Source organism: Atractosteus spatula, chromosome 22, assembly GCF_055471065.1.
Source record: "Atractosteus spatula isolate fAtrSpa1 chromosome 22, fAtrSpa1.hap1, whole genome shotgun sequence".
Classification (NCBI taxonomy): domain Eukaryota; kingdom Metazoa; phylum Chordata; class Actinopteri; order Semionotiformes; family Lepisosteidae; genus Atractosteus; species Atractosteus spatula.
Genome location: NC_142727.1, coordinates 1,855,989 through 1,875,461, shown reverse-complemented (window position 1 = coordinate 1,875,461; position 19,473 = coordinate 1,855,989). Strand labels below are relative to the sequence as shown.

At 41.9% G+C, this 19,473-nt stretch overlaps 2 protein-coding genes across 4 annotated transcripts; both read left to right on the top strand.

The window, feature by feature from the left end:
* The first annotated feature begins 942 nt into the window (after positions 1–942).
* On the top strand, positions 943–7,848 carry LOC148816481 (complement C1s subcomponent-like). Of its 2 annotated transcripts, XM_088940170.1 has the most exons (7): positions 943–1,321; positions 1,778–1,991; positions 2,306–2,489; positions 3,695–3,826; positions 5,127–5,258; positions 5,844–5,918; positions 6,428–7,848. In XM_088940170.1, exons 1-7 carry the CDS (start codon positions 1,296–1,298, stop codon positions 7,231–7,233), a joined length of 1,569 nt encoding a protein of 522 aa, XP_088796296.1. In that variant the 5' UTR covers positions 943–1,295; the 3' UTR covers positions 7,234–7,848. The 2 variants fall into 2 exon arrangements, with proteins under 2 accessions (XP_088796296.1, XP_088796297.1); XM_088940171.1 differs by lacking the exon at positions 1,778–1,991 and having other exon boundaries at positions 1,238–1,321; positions 6,428–7,776.
* A 2,048-nt stretch (positions 7,849–9,896) lies between these two features.
* LOC148816480 (complement C1s subcomponent-like) lies at positions 9,897–17,574 on the top strand. 2 transcript variants are annotated; one of them, XM_088940172.1, is made up of 7 exons: positions 9,897–10,042; positions 10,487–10,700; positions 11,050–11,227; positions 11,990–12,121; positions 13,727–13,858; positions 14,836–14,910; positions 15,627–17,574. In XM_088940172.1, exons 1-7 carry the CDS (start codon positions 10,017–10,019, stop codon positions 16,433–16,435), a joined length of 1,566 nt encoding a protein of 521 aa, XP_088796298.1. In that variant the 5' UTR covers positions 9,897–10,016; the 3' UTR covers positions 16,436–17,574. The 2 variants fall into 2 exon arrangements, with proteins under 2 accessions (XP_088796298.1, XP_088796299.1); XM_088940173.1 differs by lacking the exon at positions 9,897–10,042 and having other exon boundaries at positions 10,516–10,627; positions 15,627–17,573.
* Positions 17,575–19,473: the final 1,899 nt, after the last annotated feature.

Here is a 19,473-nt window from a genome sequence, read left to right as displayed (position 1 = left end):
GACCTCTAAATTATGGTCAAGTAGCTACATTGCATTCCCCAGGGAACCAGGCTTTGACTGTGTCAGGAGCGGCATCCAAAGTCTCCACTATCCCACGACTGGCACCACGGGCCAGGCGATCAGTTGATCCATGTAACTAATGTCAAGTGCCACGTAAATGATATCTTGATAGATCAAGCTCCAGTAAAGATTCCAGGAGACTGAGTTCCCAGTTCAGCTAAGACAGCCATCCAGATCTGTTTCTGTCCTCATGATCCAGACAGGAGTCATCGACTAAGCAAAAGGTATTGAATACAAAAGAGGAATATTCCTATTTCGAACACTACACATGAGTACCACAGGGATGACAAGAAGTCTTTCTTATAGCTTGTACAGTATAGCTCTTGCCTTTTTAAATATTCTATACTAGTGTCTTTGATGTGTTGTACTTCATTTGTTTATCTGGATACTCTTCTTTTTAAACATTTTACATGGTAAATTAATGAATTTTTAATCGATTTATTAAACTGTGCCAATGCTGCACAATTATTTTTTAGATAAGACCTGTTTTTGTTTAATTCAATTATTATTTAGATAAGAACTGTTTTGTTCATAAGGAAAACTGTTAGCTTGGATTCCATAGTTATTCTATTTTATTTCTATTGAAGTATGTGTCATTCTTTCACAGACTGCATTCCTGAAATTGAAGACCACAGATTTGGACACGACCTGCACACTTGACCAGATCAGTAGAAGTGTTTAGCATGGAGCTAAAGGAGTTAACAGACCTGAATATACAGAGTGTATACTTGTACTCTGCACTTGTACTTTAATGAACAAACAAATGGTTGTGATATCAAACACTGAAATACAACTGCCTGTACAGTCCCTGCCCCCAACTGTCTGCCTCCCTCTCTTACCTTGTTCTGTTTCACTCAGTAAGGAAAGAGACAGGCACATTGACCCTAGTTTCTCACTGCGTATGTCTTGCCCTGCCGGACTTTCCACCCAGTCTGAGATGTAATCTGTCTATTTCTTCCTGGGGTTTGATCATCTTCCGTTTCCCTCTTTTCTTCCGCTGTGAATTTAATGTAGTGTTTTTAAGTCCACCTCTGTATCTCTATCTCTCTCTTCTTATGTTCTCTTTCAAAAGTTAATTTTTGACTCCGTTAAGACCTATTTTTTTATTTGTTTTTGGGAGGCACGACACATTGCTCTTGAAAATAACACTGCCCTGTAATAACTGCCCGAGCTGTAATATTAGTGCTACATGGAAAAGGAGTGTTTGCAGTGATCCAGCACTAACGGTGAAGAGTATGAGTCTGTTCACCCATGTGACATGGTGAGTGAGATGCCCAGCTTTCATGTGTTTATATGCACAGAACGATAGTATAGTACCAATGTACAGAATCAAGCATAGTTGTATTTCTCTTTATAACAGTCTGTGCAAAAGAGTAAGAAAAAAAAATGTTTTGTAGATATACACATCTGAAATGTATTGTTTTATTCTTCATTTGCTGATATGTAGTTTCTCTACATATACCATTAAATATACTTACTTGCCTGATTGTATTATGTGGTTATATATAATGTAGATTTTTTTATCCATAACTCTACTTTTAACACTTAATAAAATCCTTATTACTTTGCCTGTTTTGCTGTTTTGGGGACAGAGGACAGCTAAATGGAATAAGTGTTTCTGGCATCTATGTTATTACAGTTTCTGTTGTGTACTGTTACAGGTCTCACTGTGTTATTACATTGTTATTACTCCTCATTATAGTCAACATTCTTCCAGGTTGCTGTGTGTGTTCCAGTATTTGGGAGCAGTGATTTCAGGGTCCGCTCCAGTAAAGTATGGGGAAGTGCAGTCGCCTGGTTACCCTGCTCCTTATCCTCCCTCTCACAATGAGATATGGGACCTATTTGTACCCCAGGGGTACACCTTGAACCTCACATTCCGTCACCTTGATATTGAGCCCTCAAAGAACTGCTACTATGACTCTCTTATGGTGAGATACACAGAATGACAGGAAATCTATTGTAAAAACTACTGGACAAACTCAATTTTGTTTATAAGTTTTATATCATCTCTCTCTTGTTAGCTTTGCCTCTAGAGTACCTCTTTAAGATCTATATTATTGTCTTTCGTAATTCTCAGTTTTGACTTTGTATCTTAGGTCTCTATTAGTCTTAGTATCAACTTCTCTTATTTAAATTTGTGACTTATATCCATCAATTTATTTTTCTAGACTTTTTCTGAAGTCCTCATTTTATGCATCTATTGTGTGTCTGTTTTTTTTTGTTGTTCTCTCTTTTGGTCTAGGTTCTTTATGAGAAAAGAATTCTGGGAGTGTTCTGTGGTCAGAATCATGTCTCCAAGGGTGATCACCCTGGCAACTATACCGTCATGTCACCCAGCAACAGTCTGCGCCTTGTCTTCAAGACAGACGCCTCATCCCCAGGACCACACAGACACAGCGGGTTTTCGGCCATCTACCAGGCTGTGGGTCAGTCTACGTGTTTGTGTTAAAATTTTCCAGTTCACCTAGAATTTGAACAGTGCCACCAAATTTATCACTGGATAGAGCTCTCAATATGATGAGGTTTAATATTAAAGGCAGAGGTTTTTGGAAGATTACTAGTCCCTTAACAGTAATACTGAGGCCCCAACTAGCTCTGTGGTAGAGCATGAGACTCATAATGTCAGGGTAGTGGGTTCCTGTCCTGGGTTGGGTGCAGGATTCCCTAATAACCCATTCTGGGCAGCAGCAGTATGGGGCGGTGTTGGTGGCGGAGAATCACATTCTTGCCATGAAAACTCTATGGATAGTGACAGGGGAACTATCCATAGGGTCGCCATGAGTTGGCACTGAATGATTGAGCGAGCGAGCGAACAGTAATACTACAATGGTTGTAACGGATAAAGATTTAAACTATATTTTCTGTCGATTATAAATCTAGATTTTGTTATAAGTTTATTCTTTGCTACTAATATCCTTACCATCAAGTAACACCGCTTATATATCAGACCGTTTATATTTCAAACATTCCATTCATCACACCCATGTGACAATGTCCCCTCTAAGGCCTTCAACTGTTATTTAGCTAATCATCACCCGGTGTGACTATTGACAGGTAACGGATACCTTTAGTGGCCTTCCTAGCCTGCCGCAACCATGTTTCAGTGTCCTATACCTGTCATGAGCCCCAGTTCAGTAGGCATTCCAGGTTAGACATGCAAACCTTCTTCTGACACTCTCTTTAGTAGCTGAGCAGATATGCCAGTTGATCATCAGTTGGCATGTTGGGATCCTGGGTCATGTCTTGTCCATGCATATTTAAATAAACAATCCACTTTTTTGTTGATTGCAAATGGCCTGTGATGTTGTTGTCACACTGCAGTGAGCTCACTGTCTGAAATGCGTGCCTCGCTGGGCCATCTTGTGGAGTTGTACAAGGTTTTATCTCCTCAATCTGAAGGTGCTTGGCTCTGAAAGCTCATTGAACACAGACGTGTGAAGTGCTCAGCTCTGGGAGATCTGAGTTCACCGCTCGCGAGTGTAGGGATCCAGTGTTACATTCTTTAATCTTAATGTCTGTCAAAACTAAACTGAACTACCTGTATCCCTCTCTGTTGGTTCAAGGTTGATGTATTATATAGAGGTGGAGTGAGTCAGTCAATGGGTTTGCTCAACTCTCTCTTCTCTCTCAGATATAGACGAGTGCTCTGCAGAGGATGAAAAGGGGCAGGCGTGTCACCATGAGTGTCAAAACACCCCAGGCGGGTTTGTGTGCTCCTGCCGCCATGGATACCAACTACAGCCTGACAACAGCACCTGCCAGCGTACGTATAGGGGGAGAGAAGACCTGAGAGATCAAGTACACCACAGAGAAGCAGACAATCTTACCTTTGGACCAGGCAGTGTAATCTTTGCTCATTTACCATCTTAATAGTTTGAGACTAACTGACAATATGCAGTAGCAAGGTAGATTTCATGACTTCTTCTGTGGGCCAGTCCTATGCACTGGCACCTTAATTCTGCTAGCCTTGATTTCTATAAGGTCTGACCCTACTATTTCAGGTAGGAGATCGAGAGTAATTTGGGACAAAGTGTTAATTTACCCAAATATTGAAGAATATGTGTAAACCTGAGATTGTTAATCTACATTAACATTGAAACTACATTTCAGAAAGAAAAAATGGTGATTCATCTGATGCCCGCCAATGCAGAGTAGCATAATCTGAGAGATGAATGATCAGGTTAGCAGCTGATCACACTGGGTTTTTGCATACACGGTGACAAAGTGGTAAAGCATTGGCTCAGAATTGGGATCCTGGGTTCAGTTCCGGGGGTGCTATCTGCATGGACACTGGCATCCTGTTCAGGGTGTATCCTGCCTTGCTACTGTTGCTTGCTGGGATAGACTCTGGGCCACCGTGAAACTGTATTGGATAGAACAGTTGGAAAACGAAGGGATGTTACTGTCCAGAACTTCTGTATGGCAATGGATTTTGAATGGTAAAGAATTTGTATAAGCTGAGGTTGGCTGGCCATTAAAGTTTTTAACTTGTAGACCTGGGCCAGGGATCAATTCTGTGCTAGGGCACCTTTTTGATAGAGTTTGCATGTTCTCTCACATTTTCCTCTTACAGGCATGCAGGCTAGGGATAAATTCCTAGCATTCTGCATTCTGCAAAATTCTGCATTTTACCTCCTGGACTTTTCAGCCATAGCCAACTGAAAATATACGAACTTGCCATCTCTTGGTGACACATGCCATCATATAGGAGGAATATTCCAGGTTTCAACGAGCATGAAGAGAATCACATGGTTTCATTCTGAATCTGAGAACCTGTTACTGTACATACATGATAAGTGGCTCATCGTGAAATGATTTACTAAACATTACTTAAGTCAACACATTACCCGCCTTTGCTGTAGATCACATCAAGTACAGAGAAATGCACCACCTGAGTGTTGTATGACTGTGGACAGAGACATTACTGCAGAGAAATAGTCAGATCAAGAGACACACAGTGGTAAATCTCTCACAGAGGTGCACCCAGTGGAGATGTGCAGGGCAATACTGGTTCTGTTGTCTTGCCTGACACTATCCTGATGTTTGAAATATTACTCTTTCAGCTGTGGACTGTGGCACACCTCTTCTACCTGAGAGCGGAGTACTGCAGCTGGTCGACAAGAAGCCGAAAACTCTGTACCAGGATAAGATCCAGCTGAAGTGCGAGTCAAAATATTACAAGCTGGAGGGAGAGGGTAACATTCCTGTCCTGCTCTTTGTACTTGTTTGTCTCACTCACCCATTCTCCCAGAAACAGAACTTGCGAGATTTATAATTCAAGACTATATTAAACTTTAAAGGACTTCACACCTGTTGTGTTTCTTTCCTCTTCTTTTCAGCAGGGAATAAACCTTTATTTATTTTTGCAGCCTGCGCACACTGATGCAGCTGCCTACTTGAACTATATTAATCTTTCTCTAGGTTTATCTTTAGAGTCTGTAGAACTCTGTGTTATGTGTCTCTATATGATGTATTGTAGAGTCTGTTTCAACCTGTGCTAGATAAACCACCAGTGATTTTATACTGTCATTTTCATCTCTACGGTATGTGTGATGTGTTATCGCATATAAAGGTGGTTTTATGGTCTGTTTGTATTGTGTGTTTCAAAGTGCTTACCAGTAATTTCTGTTATGTTCAACAAATACATAAAAGTCTTACTGAACATGTATTTTGGGCCGCAATCAAAGTCCTTCAGTTGTCATGCAGTTTTTCAGTGTTTGAGGTGCATGTGTGTGACATAGTGTCATACATATTAATCAAATTCCCTGTATCATTCCCAGATGTGTACAGATGTGGTGCGCAGGGTGAATGGAGTTCTGTGAAGGGCAGCAGTGATTGGCCAAAATGTGTTGAAGGTACACATGATCAATATAATAATCATCATCATCATCAGCATCAGTGCAGTACAGCAGCGCTGTTGCTTCATAGCTCTTGGGTCTTGGGTTTTATTCTAGACTATAGTCTTCTTTCTGTAGAGCTTGCGTGTTTTCTTGAGTGAGTTTGCGTCACTTTCCTTGGTGCTCCGGTACACTAATTAGTGTCTCTTGATTCTTTCTGTGTGTTTATGTTCTCTGTGATTAACTGGTAAACTATCCAGGGTGTAGTCCATCCCTAAGCCTGTGGTTCCAAAATAGGCTCGGAGCTGCCATTCTTGTTAGGAATAGCAATAGAACAAAACAGTTAACGACCACAGTTTTTCATCAGCCCCATGGTTTTTGAAACATAGAAGTAAATACTTTATAGTAACATTTATTTGATATAAGCAGACATTGACAATATCGCTTCTTAAACAACAGTTTTGATAAAAAAACACTAAATATTGATGGCAACTGAGTTCTTTGAAGGTTTTTCTCTTTTCTCTCAGTGTGTGGAGAGCCAGAGAGCAAGCACTCTGATTTTGGCCGTATCTTCGGAGGCAGTGAGGCAGAGCCTGGTCAGATCCCCTGGCAGGTCTATGTTGAAAATCCAAGAGGAGGAGGATCTCTGATTTCTGACCGATGGGTCGTCACAGCCGCTAACGTGGTTGAAGGGCAGGACAGCCTGATGATGTATGGGGGGGCCGTGGACATTGAGAATATAGAGAGCTTCAAGAGCGCTGTATCTATGGAGAGCGAGAAGATCTTCATCCACCCAGGATACCCAAAAACCCCAACAAGAGGGAGACGTACCAATTATGACAACGACATCGCCCTGGTCAGACTGAAATCCCGCGTACCCCTGGGACCCAACCTTCTCCCCATCTGTCTCCCCGAGAGGAAAGACGATGGGACTCTGATTCCCGAAAGACTGGGGTTTGTTTCAGGATGGGGCAGGACAGAACACGACACACTGAGCTCGAAACTGTTGTATGTCGAGATCCCTGTGAAGGACAGAGCCACCTGCTCCAAGAGGAAAGATGGAAAACCACTGGCGCAGACATTCAGTGAGAACATGTTCTGTGCTGGTGAGAAGGATAAAGATAGCTGCCATGGGGACAGTGGGGGTCCCTTCTTCCTCCGAGAGTTTCGGAGAGGAGCGGGTGGAGAGATAGAAAGGGGTCCATTCCGTCTCCATGGTGTTGTGTCCTGGGGAATAGTCTGTCAGGAGAGGGGTTACTACACTAAAGTAGACAATTACCTGGACTGGATTACAGAAACCATGGAGACAGAGGAGAGAGATGAACAAGATTAAGAATAGACTGGTTAGCGCAGATCATGGGATTATTCCACTGTAGGTTAAGCAAACATAACTTTCATTAGCTGAGGATAGGTTAGACACAAATAAGTGGGTAATATAGAGTGCATTAGGTTAATTTAGATTATAACAGTGTTGTAGAACATCAGTTTAGATTATACTACATTCACCTTCAATTAAATGTGTGGAATTATCAGTGGTGAAATCAATATATTCTGACACACTTCAAAGGGTTACAAGAAAAAAGTGCACCAGAAAATAGGTTTTACTGAATAACACAGATTTAATCTGGAGAGAGAAGAGAGAAGAAATACAGAGAGAAGAGAAAAATGAAGAAGATTAGGAATAGAATAGATTAGATTAGGTTTGTGGGACTATTTCATGATAGGTTATTCAATGTTAAAGACTAATTGAGGATAGGTTAGCGGAGGGTTATGTATAGTGGACTAGGTTATTTTGGATTATAGCACTCAAGAAAATTAAGACTACCTTTAATTAAATGCAATTGAAAGTATTGGATTATGTGTTTTTCTTGTCTTGACTGCCTTGCAGAGAAGCACAAGAGTGTGTTGCAGATGTAGTGGGGACAGGTCACAGGTTACTGAGGAGATAGTATGAAACTTTAAGCAGCTGGTTGCAATGAAAAGCTGCATTGCAACAGTAAATTGGTGTAATTTTTTCCAGGCTATTTAAAGTGAAACTGCAGTCCCAATTTCCCAGACTGGTTATTAAATCTTGGTAACAAGATAAGTTAATTGATTTGAAATTAAGCACAAAATCGTAAACTTTGTGAAACTACTGTAAGTTGCAAACCCCTGGTCTCGCCACAGGTGAGAGCAAGAGTTCCGATGAATTGTGACGTGAAGTGGCCCTTCCTGCTCACTAGTCACTCTAAGGATTAATGTAATGTGATGGACGTGCGAATAAGTAGAGGTTGTGCAGCAGATATTTCGCTGCAGAAAGCTCTTCGCAGTGTTTTGCATCTGGGGTCTGACGTTGTTTGCAGCCTTGCAGTTTCACCTTTACAGATGTAGGAGTGCACAGTTCTTCATAAAGATGGAACAAGATCGCACAGCTCCAATATGTCTCTCCTTGTTTTGCAAAAACAAAAGGATATCTCTCTGAAAGCATTCTGAGTACTGCTCCCCATTCATTCATACACCCATATTCGATAAGTTCTTTATCCAAAACAGGGTCATGGGGGAAGTCACATAGGTATCCCATGCCTATTGCTCCCCATGCTCTGTGTTAAACTCCTCAAGAAATGCCTGGGATTGTAGTGATTTAAGTCTCTTGTCCAAAGATGCAAAGATGAGGCACAGCGGTTATACCCTAGGGAAAGATCCTTCACCTGTACTGGTTCATTAAAATCCTCGACTGTATGAATGAGAGCTAGCATAAGGTATTTTGGATAGAATAATTTAGCAAATTATAGTAAACCATTGGGAAGCATGGTACAGTAGATCAGGGGTTAGTATTTCTGCTTCGCAGTGTTGGGGCCCTGTGTTCAGTTCCCTGGGTACCGTCTGGGTGAGGTTTGGACGCATTTCCCTGTTTTTCCGTGGGCTTCCGCTGGGCGCTCCTGTTTCTTCCCACAGTAGATACTGGTTAATTAATTGGCTTCTGGGAATGTTGGCCCTAGTGTGAGTGAATATGTCTGTGTTTGTGCTCTGTAATGGACTGGTGTCCCATCTAGGGTGTATCCCGCCTTGCACCCATTGCTTGTTTGGGCTAGGCTCTGGCTCCCCTGTGAACCTGTATTGGTTTAAGCGATTAGAAAGGGGGAAGGGATGAAGACATGGATGGAGACTGTATGTGGGCTGTGGGCCATGATTTTGACAAGTTTCCCCATAGGAAAAAACGTAAAACTGGATAGTGTTGTCATATTGTCCAGATGCGTATTTCAAATCCATCTGTGATCTTTTGTTCTGACATCATCAGGATGATGGAGCTTCTATGATGCTTTTCCTAACTTGCCATGTTTTAGATTAATTAAAGCATTTGGTCCACTGCTATTCTATCCTTCTACTTACATCATTTAGGAATGATTCTGTTCTGGGTTTCAGGTGGACTGGTGGTTTGTTTCTACCTGTTCTCAAGCGATTCCACATTTATTCTATTTCTCTTGAACTCTGTCATATTTCTTCATATTTCTTCACGGTCTGCGTCTGTGATATTTGTAGATCGTGATTTTAAGCTCTACCTGCACACTTGACCAGATCAATAGAAGTGTTTAGCATGGAGATACAGGGGTTAACAGTCCTGAATACACAGAGAGTGGAGTTTGCACTTTAATGAACAAACAAATGGATTGATATCAAAAACTGAAATACAACAGCTTGTACTCCCATCTCTCTTTCCCTGTCTTACTTTGCTCTCTTTTATTCAGTAAGGAAATTGACCCTGGTTTCTCACTGTGTTTCTCTTGCCCTGTCTGTCTTTTCTCCTCATGTGAGACACGATCCGCCTCTGTCTCAGTTCCTGTTATCTGTGGATAATATACCATCACCTTCTCTCTCCCCTTTTCTTCCACTGTCAATTTAATGTAGCGTCGTTCAGTCCACCTTTGTATCTCTATCTTTCTCTCCTTATGTTCTCGCCCTGAAGTTAATTTTTGACTCAGTTAGATCTATTTATTGATTTTGTTCCTTTCGGTCTTTGGGAAGGACAACACATTGCTCTAGATCATTACACTGCCCTGTATTAACTGCCCGAGCCGTAATATTAGTGCTACACAGAAAAGGAGTGTTTGCAGTGATCCAGCACAAACGGTGAAGAGTATGAGTCTGTTCAACCATGTGACATGGTGAGTGAGACACTCCGGTTTTATATGTTTAAATATGTGTCTTTAATCTAAGCAGTCAAACATGGCCAAACAATTAAATCAAAGTATAGTCACACTACATATTTTCTCTGTCTTTGAGTAATGCATGCAAAAAAATATATAATTTTGTTTTGTGGATATACTCATCTGACTGTTATTGCTTTATTGTTGTTGTTTCTGATCTGTACTTATTCTTTTTTCACCCACATTAAATAGACTTGCTTACCTGTTATTACTATGTGGGTACATGTGAGTATGATGTTGGGTGCTAATACAGAACCCTAGTTTCAATACTGCTAATTAAAGCCTCATTACTATGTCTTTTGTGCTGTTTTGGGGATAGAGGACAGCTAAACGGTCTAAGTGATTCTGTTGTGTACGGTTACTGCGTTATTACATTGTTATTACTCCTCATTCTCGTTCCAGGTGTCTGTGTATGGTCCAGTATTTGGGAGCAGTGATTTCAGGGTCCGCTCCAGTAAAGTATGGGGAAGTGCAGTCGCCTGGTTACCCTGCTCCTTATCCTCCCTCTCACAATGAGATATGGGACCTGTTGGTACCCCAGGGGTATGCCCTTAACCTCACATTCACTAACATTGATATTGAGCACTCAAAGAACTGCTACTATGACTCCCTCATGGTAAGATACACAGGAGATATGACAAGAAATCGATTAGAAAAACTGCTGAACAAATTCAATTGTGTCTCTAAGGTGTACTGTATATCACCATCTGTCTTTTGTAAGATGTGCCTCTGTTATTGTGGTGGTTGATTTATGTTAATGCAGTCTTAAAGGTTATTAGATATTAGATATTTCTAAATTCTCAGTCCTGAGCATACAGTATGTCTTAGGTTAGATGTCAGACTATAAGTGAGTGTGTATAATCTCTGCCAGATGTTTCTCCAGACACTTTCCTTAGTCCTTAATTTATGCATCTTTGTTTGGTGTGTCTACATGAGCATTTTTACTGTTCTCTCTTTCTGTCTAGGTTCTTCATAAGAAAAGAATTCTGGGAGTGTTCTGTGGTCAGAATCATGTTTCCAAGGCTGATCACCCTGGCAAATATTCCATCAAGTCACCCGGCAACAGTCTGCGCCTTGTTTTCAAGACAGACTCCTCATCCCCAGGATCACACAAGGGGTTTTCAGCCACCTACCAGGCTGTGGGTCAGTCTACTCTTTGTGTTTGTGTTAAAATCTTCCAGGTTACTTATGTTTTGCAAAATGGTAATTGCTTTTGTCACTGGATGCAATTCCCAATGTGATGAGGTCACAACCATATTTTTATGTCCTACACCAGCTATGAGCTACAGTGCAGCAGGAATTCCAGATGAGACATGCATGTCTAATGTCCGTACTGCGTTTAGTATTATGGCTGACATGCCAGCAGATGATCTGTTAGGATATTGGGGTCTTGGATTGAACCTTGACTGTAATGAATTGAGATTTGTGGATGGACTGTGACCATGTTGGTTTATGACATGAACTGCAGGTCTTCCCTCATTGTGGGGCTGGGAGATGGGTGTGGAGGTAGTAGTGTTTTTTATGCAGGGCATGGTGGAATTGTAGGGCCACTTCTGAGGAGCTCACTGTCTGAAATGTGCGGCTATCTAGGCTAGTCTTCAGGAGATTGACAAGGATATATCTCCTGGGTGAGAATCTGCATGACTTTTAAAGCTCATTGGACTCGTGTCAGTGCTCAGTTCTGCAAAGCTCTTCAGGCCTAATGGCAGCTGATACTCCCTCCCTCGTAAGGATTTGGGTTCACAGCTCAACAGTGCAGGGAACCAATATTCCATCCTTTCACTTTAACGTCTGTCAAATGCAAACTGAACATTCTCTCTTTCTCTTGGTTCAGAGTTGATGTATGGCAGAGGTGGAGAGAGTCAGTCAGTGGGTGTGCTCACCTCCCTCTCTCTTCTCTCTCAGATATAGACGAGTGCTCTGAAGAGCAAAACAAGGGGCAGGCGTGCCACCATTTGTGTCACAACACCCCGGGTGGGTTTGTGTGCTCCTGTCGCCGTGGATACCAGCTACAGCCTGACAACAGCACCTGCAAGCGTATGTACAGAGAGAGTGAGAGATGAGCAGCATAGTATACATGTGTTCTAAAAACTCCCGCACAGTGTGTTCCAAATGCTCTTTTCACCTCTAGGTCCCCTTTCCTTTGCTTTTGTCTGGCACATAAGTGCCATAACTCTACATATGTTTGTGTCTGTGGGTTGTCTAGGTCTATTGAAAGCAGCAGCTGGTCTATTCAGTTGGTCCAGTAAAGCCAATAACAAGCAAGCAGCTATGTCACCCTGCAGCTCACACCTGCCAGCCCCACTGAAGCCCAGCAGGCGTGAGCCTGGTCAGTACCTGGATGGGAGACCTCCTGGGAAAGCTAAGGTTGCTGGTCTGTGTGGGTCCTAATGTCCTGATATTAAGTTTAAAATCAACCGCTGCCCACCCCTGCAGGCACCTCCACCATGGGCAACCTCCCCCCCCCCAAGACAAACAGAAACAAAATTGCAATCGCATCCAGTAATGGAGTGCCTGAACTTCCCAGATGGGGTTAGTAGCAGTACATGGTCATGTGATTACCCTCCAAAAAGGCGCTATATCTTGGGATTGAAAGCAGCTCCTGTGACATTGTAGGGGGGCAGAGTGACGTCACTCCCACAAAGAAATATAAGGCATTATATCTCGGAAACTAAAGCAGCACAAACGCTACTTTCAAGGGAACAAACCAGCACAAACGCAGCACTGAGAAATGCAGTGGGTTTCATCGTTTGTGCTTCACAGAGCTTGTCTTTCATAGAAGATGTAAAACCGAGGTCCTGACTCTGTGTGGTCAATAAAAATCCCCAGGCGTTTCTCGAGAAGAGTAGGGGTGTTACCCCAGTGTCCTGGTTAAATTTCCCCCTGGCCTTTACCCATCATGGCCTCCTAATAATCCCCATCTCTGAACTGGCTTCATCCCTCTGCTCTCCTCCCCACTGAGAGCTGGTGTGTGGGGAGAGGACTGGAGCATCATCCAGGTGGGGGTACACTCTGGTGAGGAGCAAGGTGAGTCCCCATGACCTACAGTATAAAAGTGCTTTGAGTGGAGAGTCCAGAAAAACAAAGTGCTGTGTAAGTGTAAGGATTCTTCTTCTTCTTATTATTATTATTATTTGGAGTTCAGAGGGAATGATAACATGGAGGTACCAACTGCTGAGTTGGATCACACTGTTCTTTTTCACAAAATGACCAAATCCTTGAGCTCTCTGGTGTTCATTACAACTCTAACCTTAACAATATTACTGAGACAAGTCAAGTTTTGAGTGTTGAGTACAGGTTTCGAACATGTGGACAGAAACAATACAGAAGAGAAACAAATATTCAGAACACAGTACACTGGGTGATAAATCTCTCCCTAAGACACAATATCTCTTTGCAATGGGCAGTATCTGGAGAAAAATGTTAAGCTTTTCCTTATTTTTTAAAAAATATTTAAATATTAATGAAACCCTATCACTTTGTTGGGGTTTTGGTGTCTGACTACTGCATAAGCATATGGACTGAGCTCTCCCCCAGGAACATAAGTATCTATGCAGGCCCTTTCTGCAGACATTACATTGCAATGCACTGACAATTCTGTTGTCCTGTGTGACACCCTGATGTTTGATATTGCGGTTCTAGCTGTGAAGTGTGGCTACCCAAAAATACCGGAGAACAATCATTTGAGAGTCGTCACGGAGAACCCAAAAACTGTGTACCAGGATGAGATCCGGTTTGGGTGCGAGTCCAAATATTACAGGCTGGAGGGAGACGGTATGAAGTTTTTTTTTCTGCCTTTTCATCTGTGCCTCACTCTGTTTCTCTTTCCGACTGCAGCCCGACTGTGTCTCTTCGTTGTGCAGATGTATTTGTCTTTACTGTTTCTCCTGGGTCTACGCAGGTAAGCCAGAACTTACATTTAGGTTACACAACCTTATATAAGCAAAATGTACAGAATGCTTGCTTATAAGGTATGTTCACACTTACAACATGTTCATATCCGTGTTAATACACTATCAAGCTGTTTGTATACTATAGGTTTGTGTTTATATACAAAAAGATAGTGTTAATATACTATGGATATGTGTTAATACACAGCAGGTATGTTTATAGATAATAAGTCAATTTTAATATTCTGTATTAATTGCGTTAATAAGAGTGGGGAGTTGTTTCACAAAGCGAGATTACTCAGTTAACCTGATAACTTTCGTAAACATGATGACAACAGTCAGGATATTCGGTTGCACGAAGCAGGTTTAATTGTATCCTATTAAATTACTATAGCAACATAGCCTCTATAAGCTGCTTCAGGGCTTTGAGGTTAAGAGTTTGGCTCACAGACCCCCGCAAAATATGACTTACTTTTCTTCAGGGCTCCAGTTGGCTAGAGATTTCCAGAGAGAACTGTTAGGGATCACCTTTTATTGTTCAATGATAACTTTTCTTTGAAAGATACTGTTTCAGCAGAAAGAGTATACTTCACATTCTCAATCACTTAAACCCATAGCTATGACAAGTGGCATTAACAATGTATTGCTAATGACAAGCGACATTAACAGTGTATTGTTAATGCTGCTTGTCATAGCTAACTATTAAAGAAACTCTGTTCACAGGATTGAGATTCCTTGTGCCTGGTGCAGTTTATTTTACACTGCTGGCAAGTTGGAGTGCTTCTTTGGGTTTTTCAGGGTCTATAGTAATCTTTGAGTGCTTTCTGTGTTGATTAATCTCACCCTGTTTCTCCCTCTCAGGTGTGTACAGATGTGAAGCTCAGGGCTACTGGGGGTCTGTGAATGGCAACCGGGCATTTCCAAAATGTGTTGCAGGTGGGAATCAATACTAAACAATTTAATCCAATGAGGTACCTGCTGTATTACCAAGGTTGGGGAACTTGGAAAAACCAGGAAATGCACTAAGCATTTTATTTAGTTATTACTAGTGACTCTTGAACTAGAAAGGTTTTCTCTTTCACAGTATTCTCACTGTTTCTCTTTGCTGTAATACAGGTTTGTGTTAATATACTGTATTTTTGTGTTAATAAACAACCAACTTGTGGTTAAATACTGTAGCTTTGTATTAATATACTTCAGGTTTGTGTTGATGTACTGTAGGTGAACCTTAATATATGTAGATACACCATAGGTTTGTTTACATACTATAGGGTTGTATTTAAATAGAACAGGTTGGTGTTAATATACTGAAGCTTATTAAACTACAGATTTGTTTGAATAATAGCATATAGTATATTAACATCTTTTCAAAATGGCCTCCAGGTCTGTGTTAATATCTTTGTCCATACACTATGTTGAACAGCTTATTTATGTTCAACAGGTTGGTATTAATATAATAGAGGTCTGTTTTCATACATTGCATATTTGTAGTCAACATTACATGCATACCTGTACATTATATATTGCATTAACATCCTATGGTCCTTAAAAGGATAATCCGTCAACATGCATGTATGAATCCCTACCTTTGTCTTTGTGATAATTTTCTGAAATTCTGACCATTCTTTCTTTACTCTTTCTTTTTCTCTCAGTGTGTGGAGAGCCCGAGTTTGAGCACTCTAATTTTGGTCGTATCTTTGGAGGCAGTGCAGCAGATGCTGGTCAGATCCCCTGGCAGATTTTTGTTGAAACCCCGAGAGGAGGAGCCTCACTGATCTCCGACCGATGGGTCCTCACAGCCGCTAACGTGGTTGAGGGGCAGGACAGTCTGCTGATGTATGGGGGGGCACTGGACATTGACCATTTAGGGGACTCGAATAACACTGTGTTTCTGGAGAGCGAGAAGATCTTCATCCATCCAGGATACCCAAAAGCCCCAACAAGAGGAAGACGTACCAATTATGACAACGACATCGCCCTGGTCAGACTGAAATCCCACGTACCTCTGGGACCCCATCTGCTCCCTATCTGTCTCCCCGAGAGGAAAGACGATGGGACAGTGATCCCGGGGAGAGTCGGATATGTTTCTGGATGGGGCACGACGGAGCATGGCACAATAAGCTCACGACTTTTGTACACCCAGATCCCTGTGATAGACAGAAACCCTTGCTCCAAGAGGAAAACCGGAAGGCCACTCTATCAGACTTTCAGTGAGAACATGTTCTGTGCTGGTGAGAAGGGCAAAGATAGCTGCTATGGAGACAGTGGGGGTCCCTTCTTCCTCCGAGAGTTTCGGAGAGGACCAGGTGGAGAGATAGAAAGGGGTCCATTCCGTCTCTACGGCATTGTGTCCTGGGGGTTGTACTGTCAGGAGAGGGGTTACTACACTAAAGTGGACAATTACCTGGACTGGATCAGAGAGATCATAGAGAAAGAGGAGAGGAATGTTGGACACAACTAGATTGTAATTAACAAGTAGGATGCCCTTTTTGACAGACCTGAGTCCTTGAGTGATAAGATGCGACATGTGGCATCCAGTGCTCAGATACCAGCAACCAGGCACATGTTTGTCCGGGTTCTTTAAGAGGAATGAGACAGATTCACCCAAGACATCCTATATCGTTTCCAATGTTAGTCACAGTACTCAAGGCCTAAACCTTCTCAGTAGACAAACTGGTGATGACTCATGTTAATCAGCATAATGAATTGATCTGTGCAATGTGCATTCAATATCAATGTAAGTGAACATGCTACATTTGTTTCTGTCATTGTCCTGCAAATAACTTAGTGAATTCATGTTTCTTTTGATGCTCTATATACAATGCCAAGAAAAAGTTTACCCAGCCCCTTAGATTGGCCGTATTCCCTGTATGTTTCAGACCTAAAACGTAATTAGATCTTCATGGAAGTCTTAATAAAAGTCTTAATAGTAGCAATATCTAAGGATTCACATATTCAGACCCTTCAGACACTTCAACGTGTCTTCTATCAGTAGATCCCCAGCCCCGCTGTCAAGCACAGTGGTGGGAGCATCATGATTTTGGTCTGCTTTGCTGCCTCAGGACCCAGATGACTTGTCATCATTGATGGAACCAGGAATTTGGGTTTGAAGACTTAAATAGATATTAGGTCTCAAACAAGAATTCCCACCAGCCTGGGGGGTTCACGATTGCTTTCTCTGCGCAGTGGAAAAGATAGTACAATTATCTGTGTCGAGAGAATAAAAATAAATTCAAACAGTCTTCCATATTAGAATTAACGGTCTGTGGTCAATTATTGCAAAGGGCACTATAACAAATAAAAATGGAGTTTTAAAGTAAAATTGTGGTACATAAAATGTAGACAATATTTACATTTTATTTAACTCCTTAATACTAATCTTTTTAGTAACAGAAAATGGTATGCCAGAAGTACTTTATATGTAGATATATACTTTATATGTAATGTGATAATTTTACTTATAGAAGTGTCATAAAATAATCAGTGTTCTGTGACAAAACGTTTTCTGAACATAAGCCTACCAGCACTACGGACATTAACCCTTCACTCAGCTGAATAAAGTGTCAGTTGTCAGAGGTGGAAATTCCCCACACAATCCCTGTCCACCCAATTTTGATACGCATGGTATGAATGGTAAAAAAAATGGTAAAATATGAGCTTTGAGCATGACACTTTTCGCCATATTATTGCCTCCAAAAGTATGCACCTTTACTGTTGCACCCTGGTTGAAAGCGTGATTAACAATTTCTACATTTTGTTGTAGCTCTCTCTTCTAATCACTTATTAATCACCATCATTTAAGTTCCACTTTTCTGCAGCTTGTGGCAACAAAAGCAGCTCCTTTGTCAAATGTTTTTTATACATGATTTCCAAATGAATAGCTGATTCATACTGAGGATCCGGAAAGCAGCGTGGCAGGTGAGTATTGCAAAAGCAGCCAAACTGCCAATAGAGACCAGCAGAGTCAGAGTCGTTAGAGGCCTCTATCAGTTGTAAATAGACACAGGTGCTAATTATTTATGTAGGAGATTCAACATTCTCACATGGTGTTCTTTAGTGGAATATTTGGGTATATAAGAGGTTTCACAGAGTTGGAGGTGGTAGTCTTTTTGATATTGGTCTGTGCAGGCTGCATTAAAGTCTATCTGTTGGAAAGCTGTAAAGGAACAAATAAAGGTTTATTCCGTGCTGAATATGTTTCGGCTGTGGAGGTGTAAGGGAGAGAGGAAAACCAGCAGATGATAAAGAATGTGAGAGCATGGAGAAGAGAGGAGGTGGAAGCAGGAGAGACGCGGTGATGACCTAAAGACGGTTGAGGGGAGGTGTGAAGGCCTGCAAATGAACAGAGAGGATTAGAAGGAAATGAGTCTGTCGCTGAGAGAAGGAAGAAGGTGTCATCCTAGTTTCAGGATAATTTTGGTTTTGAATGTCTTTCTGCAATGGGAGTTCTGAAACCCTCCTGTGAGAATGCAGGTGGAGAGATCAGCGTGAAGTGGGAAACTGTGGGCTTGGAGAGATCTTTGATCCTCACAGCCCGGACATGTTCCCGGAAACAGTCTCCTAGTCTCCTTCCTGTCTCAGCAACGTAAATAGCTGGGCGTTTTCTGCAAGAGATGCAGTAAGTAATGTTGCTGCATAGTGTTGTGTTGTGCGTAGTGTTGGATATATATTTACAGGTGATGCAATGAGTTCTGTTGCTGGGGGAAGTGCCTGGTGTGGATGATTGCTGAGGGCGGTCAAGGGAATCGTGTTCAAGAAGGTTCAGTAGATTAGGTGGTCGGCGATATGAGATGATGGGGCGGTCAGAAAAATGGTGTACTAGTGGAGGGATCATCCTGTAAGTTGGGGAAGTTGTCATTAATAGTCCTGGGGAAAGAGAGGGTCTTAGGGTAGTAGGGAAGCACCAATGGAGTGCGGTTCTGAGTCCAGGATTTACTGATTGGATCCAAGGGCTATTTTTGGCTTGGGAGAGGGCCCAGTCAATAACATGGGTGGGGTAAAGCTGTTGAAAATCCTACAATGAAGTCTCCTGTGCTGTCCAATACCGTGGACTTGAGTTTTGATTTGATAAGATCCTTGGGTCCACCTTTTAGTTACTTTTAGGTAGTTTTGAACAATCTGATCTTTATGGATACCACCATACTAAATGAAAACATTTGCAATCACGGAATAATAATGATTCCTTACTGTTGCATAGCTCTTTTCTGGACACCACTCAAAAGTGCTTTACAGGTAATGGGGACTCCCCCCCCCCCCCGCCCTTACCACCCCCAATGTGTAATCCCCCACCTGGTGATGTGATGGCAGCCAAGTAGTGCCAGTACTTTTACCGCACATCTGCTATCAGTGGGGAGTAGAACAGAGTGATGAAGCCAGTTCATAAATGGGGATTATTAGAGGGCCATGATTGGTAAAGTCCAGTGGGAAATTAGAGCTGAACACCAGGGTAACATTCCTATTCGTTTTGAGAAATGTCAAGGGGGAAGGTGCAATTTTACA

Bases quoted from the DNA above. Each gene is read 5' to 3' on its own strand.
- LOC148816481 (XM_088940170.1), top strand. From the start codon at position 1,296: ATGAGTCTGTTCACCCATGTGACATG. The intron at 1,322-1,777 runs GTGAGTGAGATG...ACATTCTTCCAG, and splicing joins CTGTTCACCCATGTGACATG to GTTGCTGTGTGTGTTCCAGT. The intron at 5,919-6,427 runs GTACACATGATC...CTTTTCTCTCAG, and splicing joins TTGGCCAAAATGTGTTGAAG to TGTGTGGAGAGCCAGAGAGC.
- LOC148816480 (XM_088940172.1), top strand. From the start codon at position 10,017: ATGAGTCTGTTCAACCATGTGACATG. The intron at 10,701-11,049 runs GTAAGATACACA...CTTTCTGTCTAG, and splicing joins GCTACTATGACTCCCTCATG to GTTCTTCATAAGAAAAGAAT. The intron at 13,859-14,835 runs GTATGAAGTTTT...TCTCCCTCTCAG, and splicing joins TTACAGGCTGGAGGGAGACG to GTGTGTACAGATGTGAAGCT.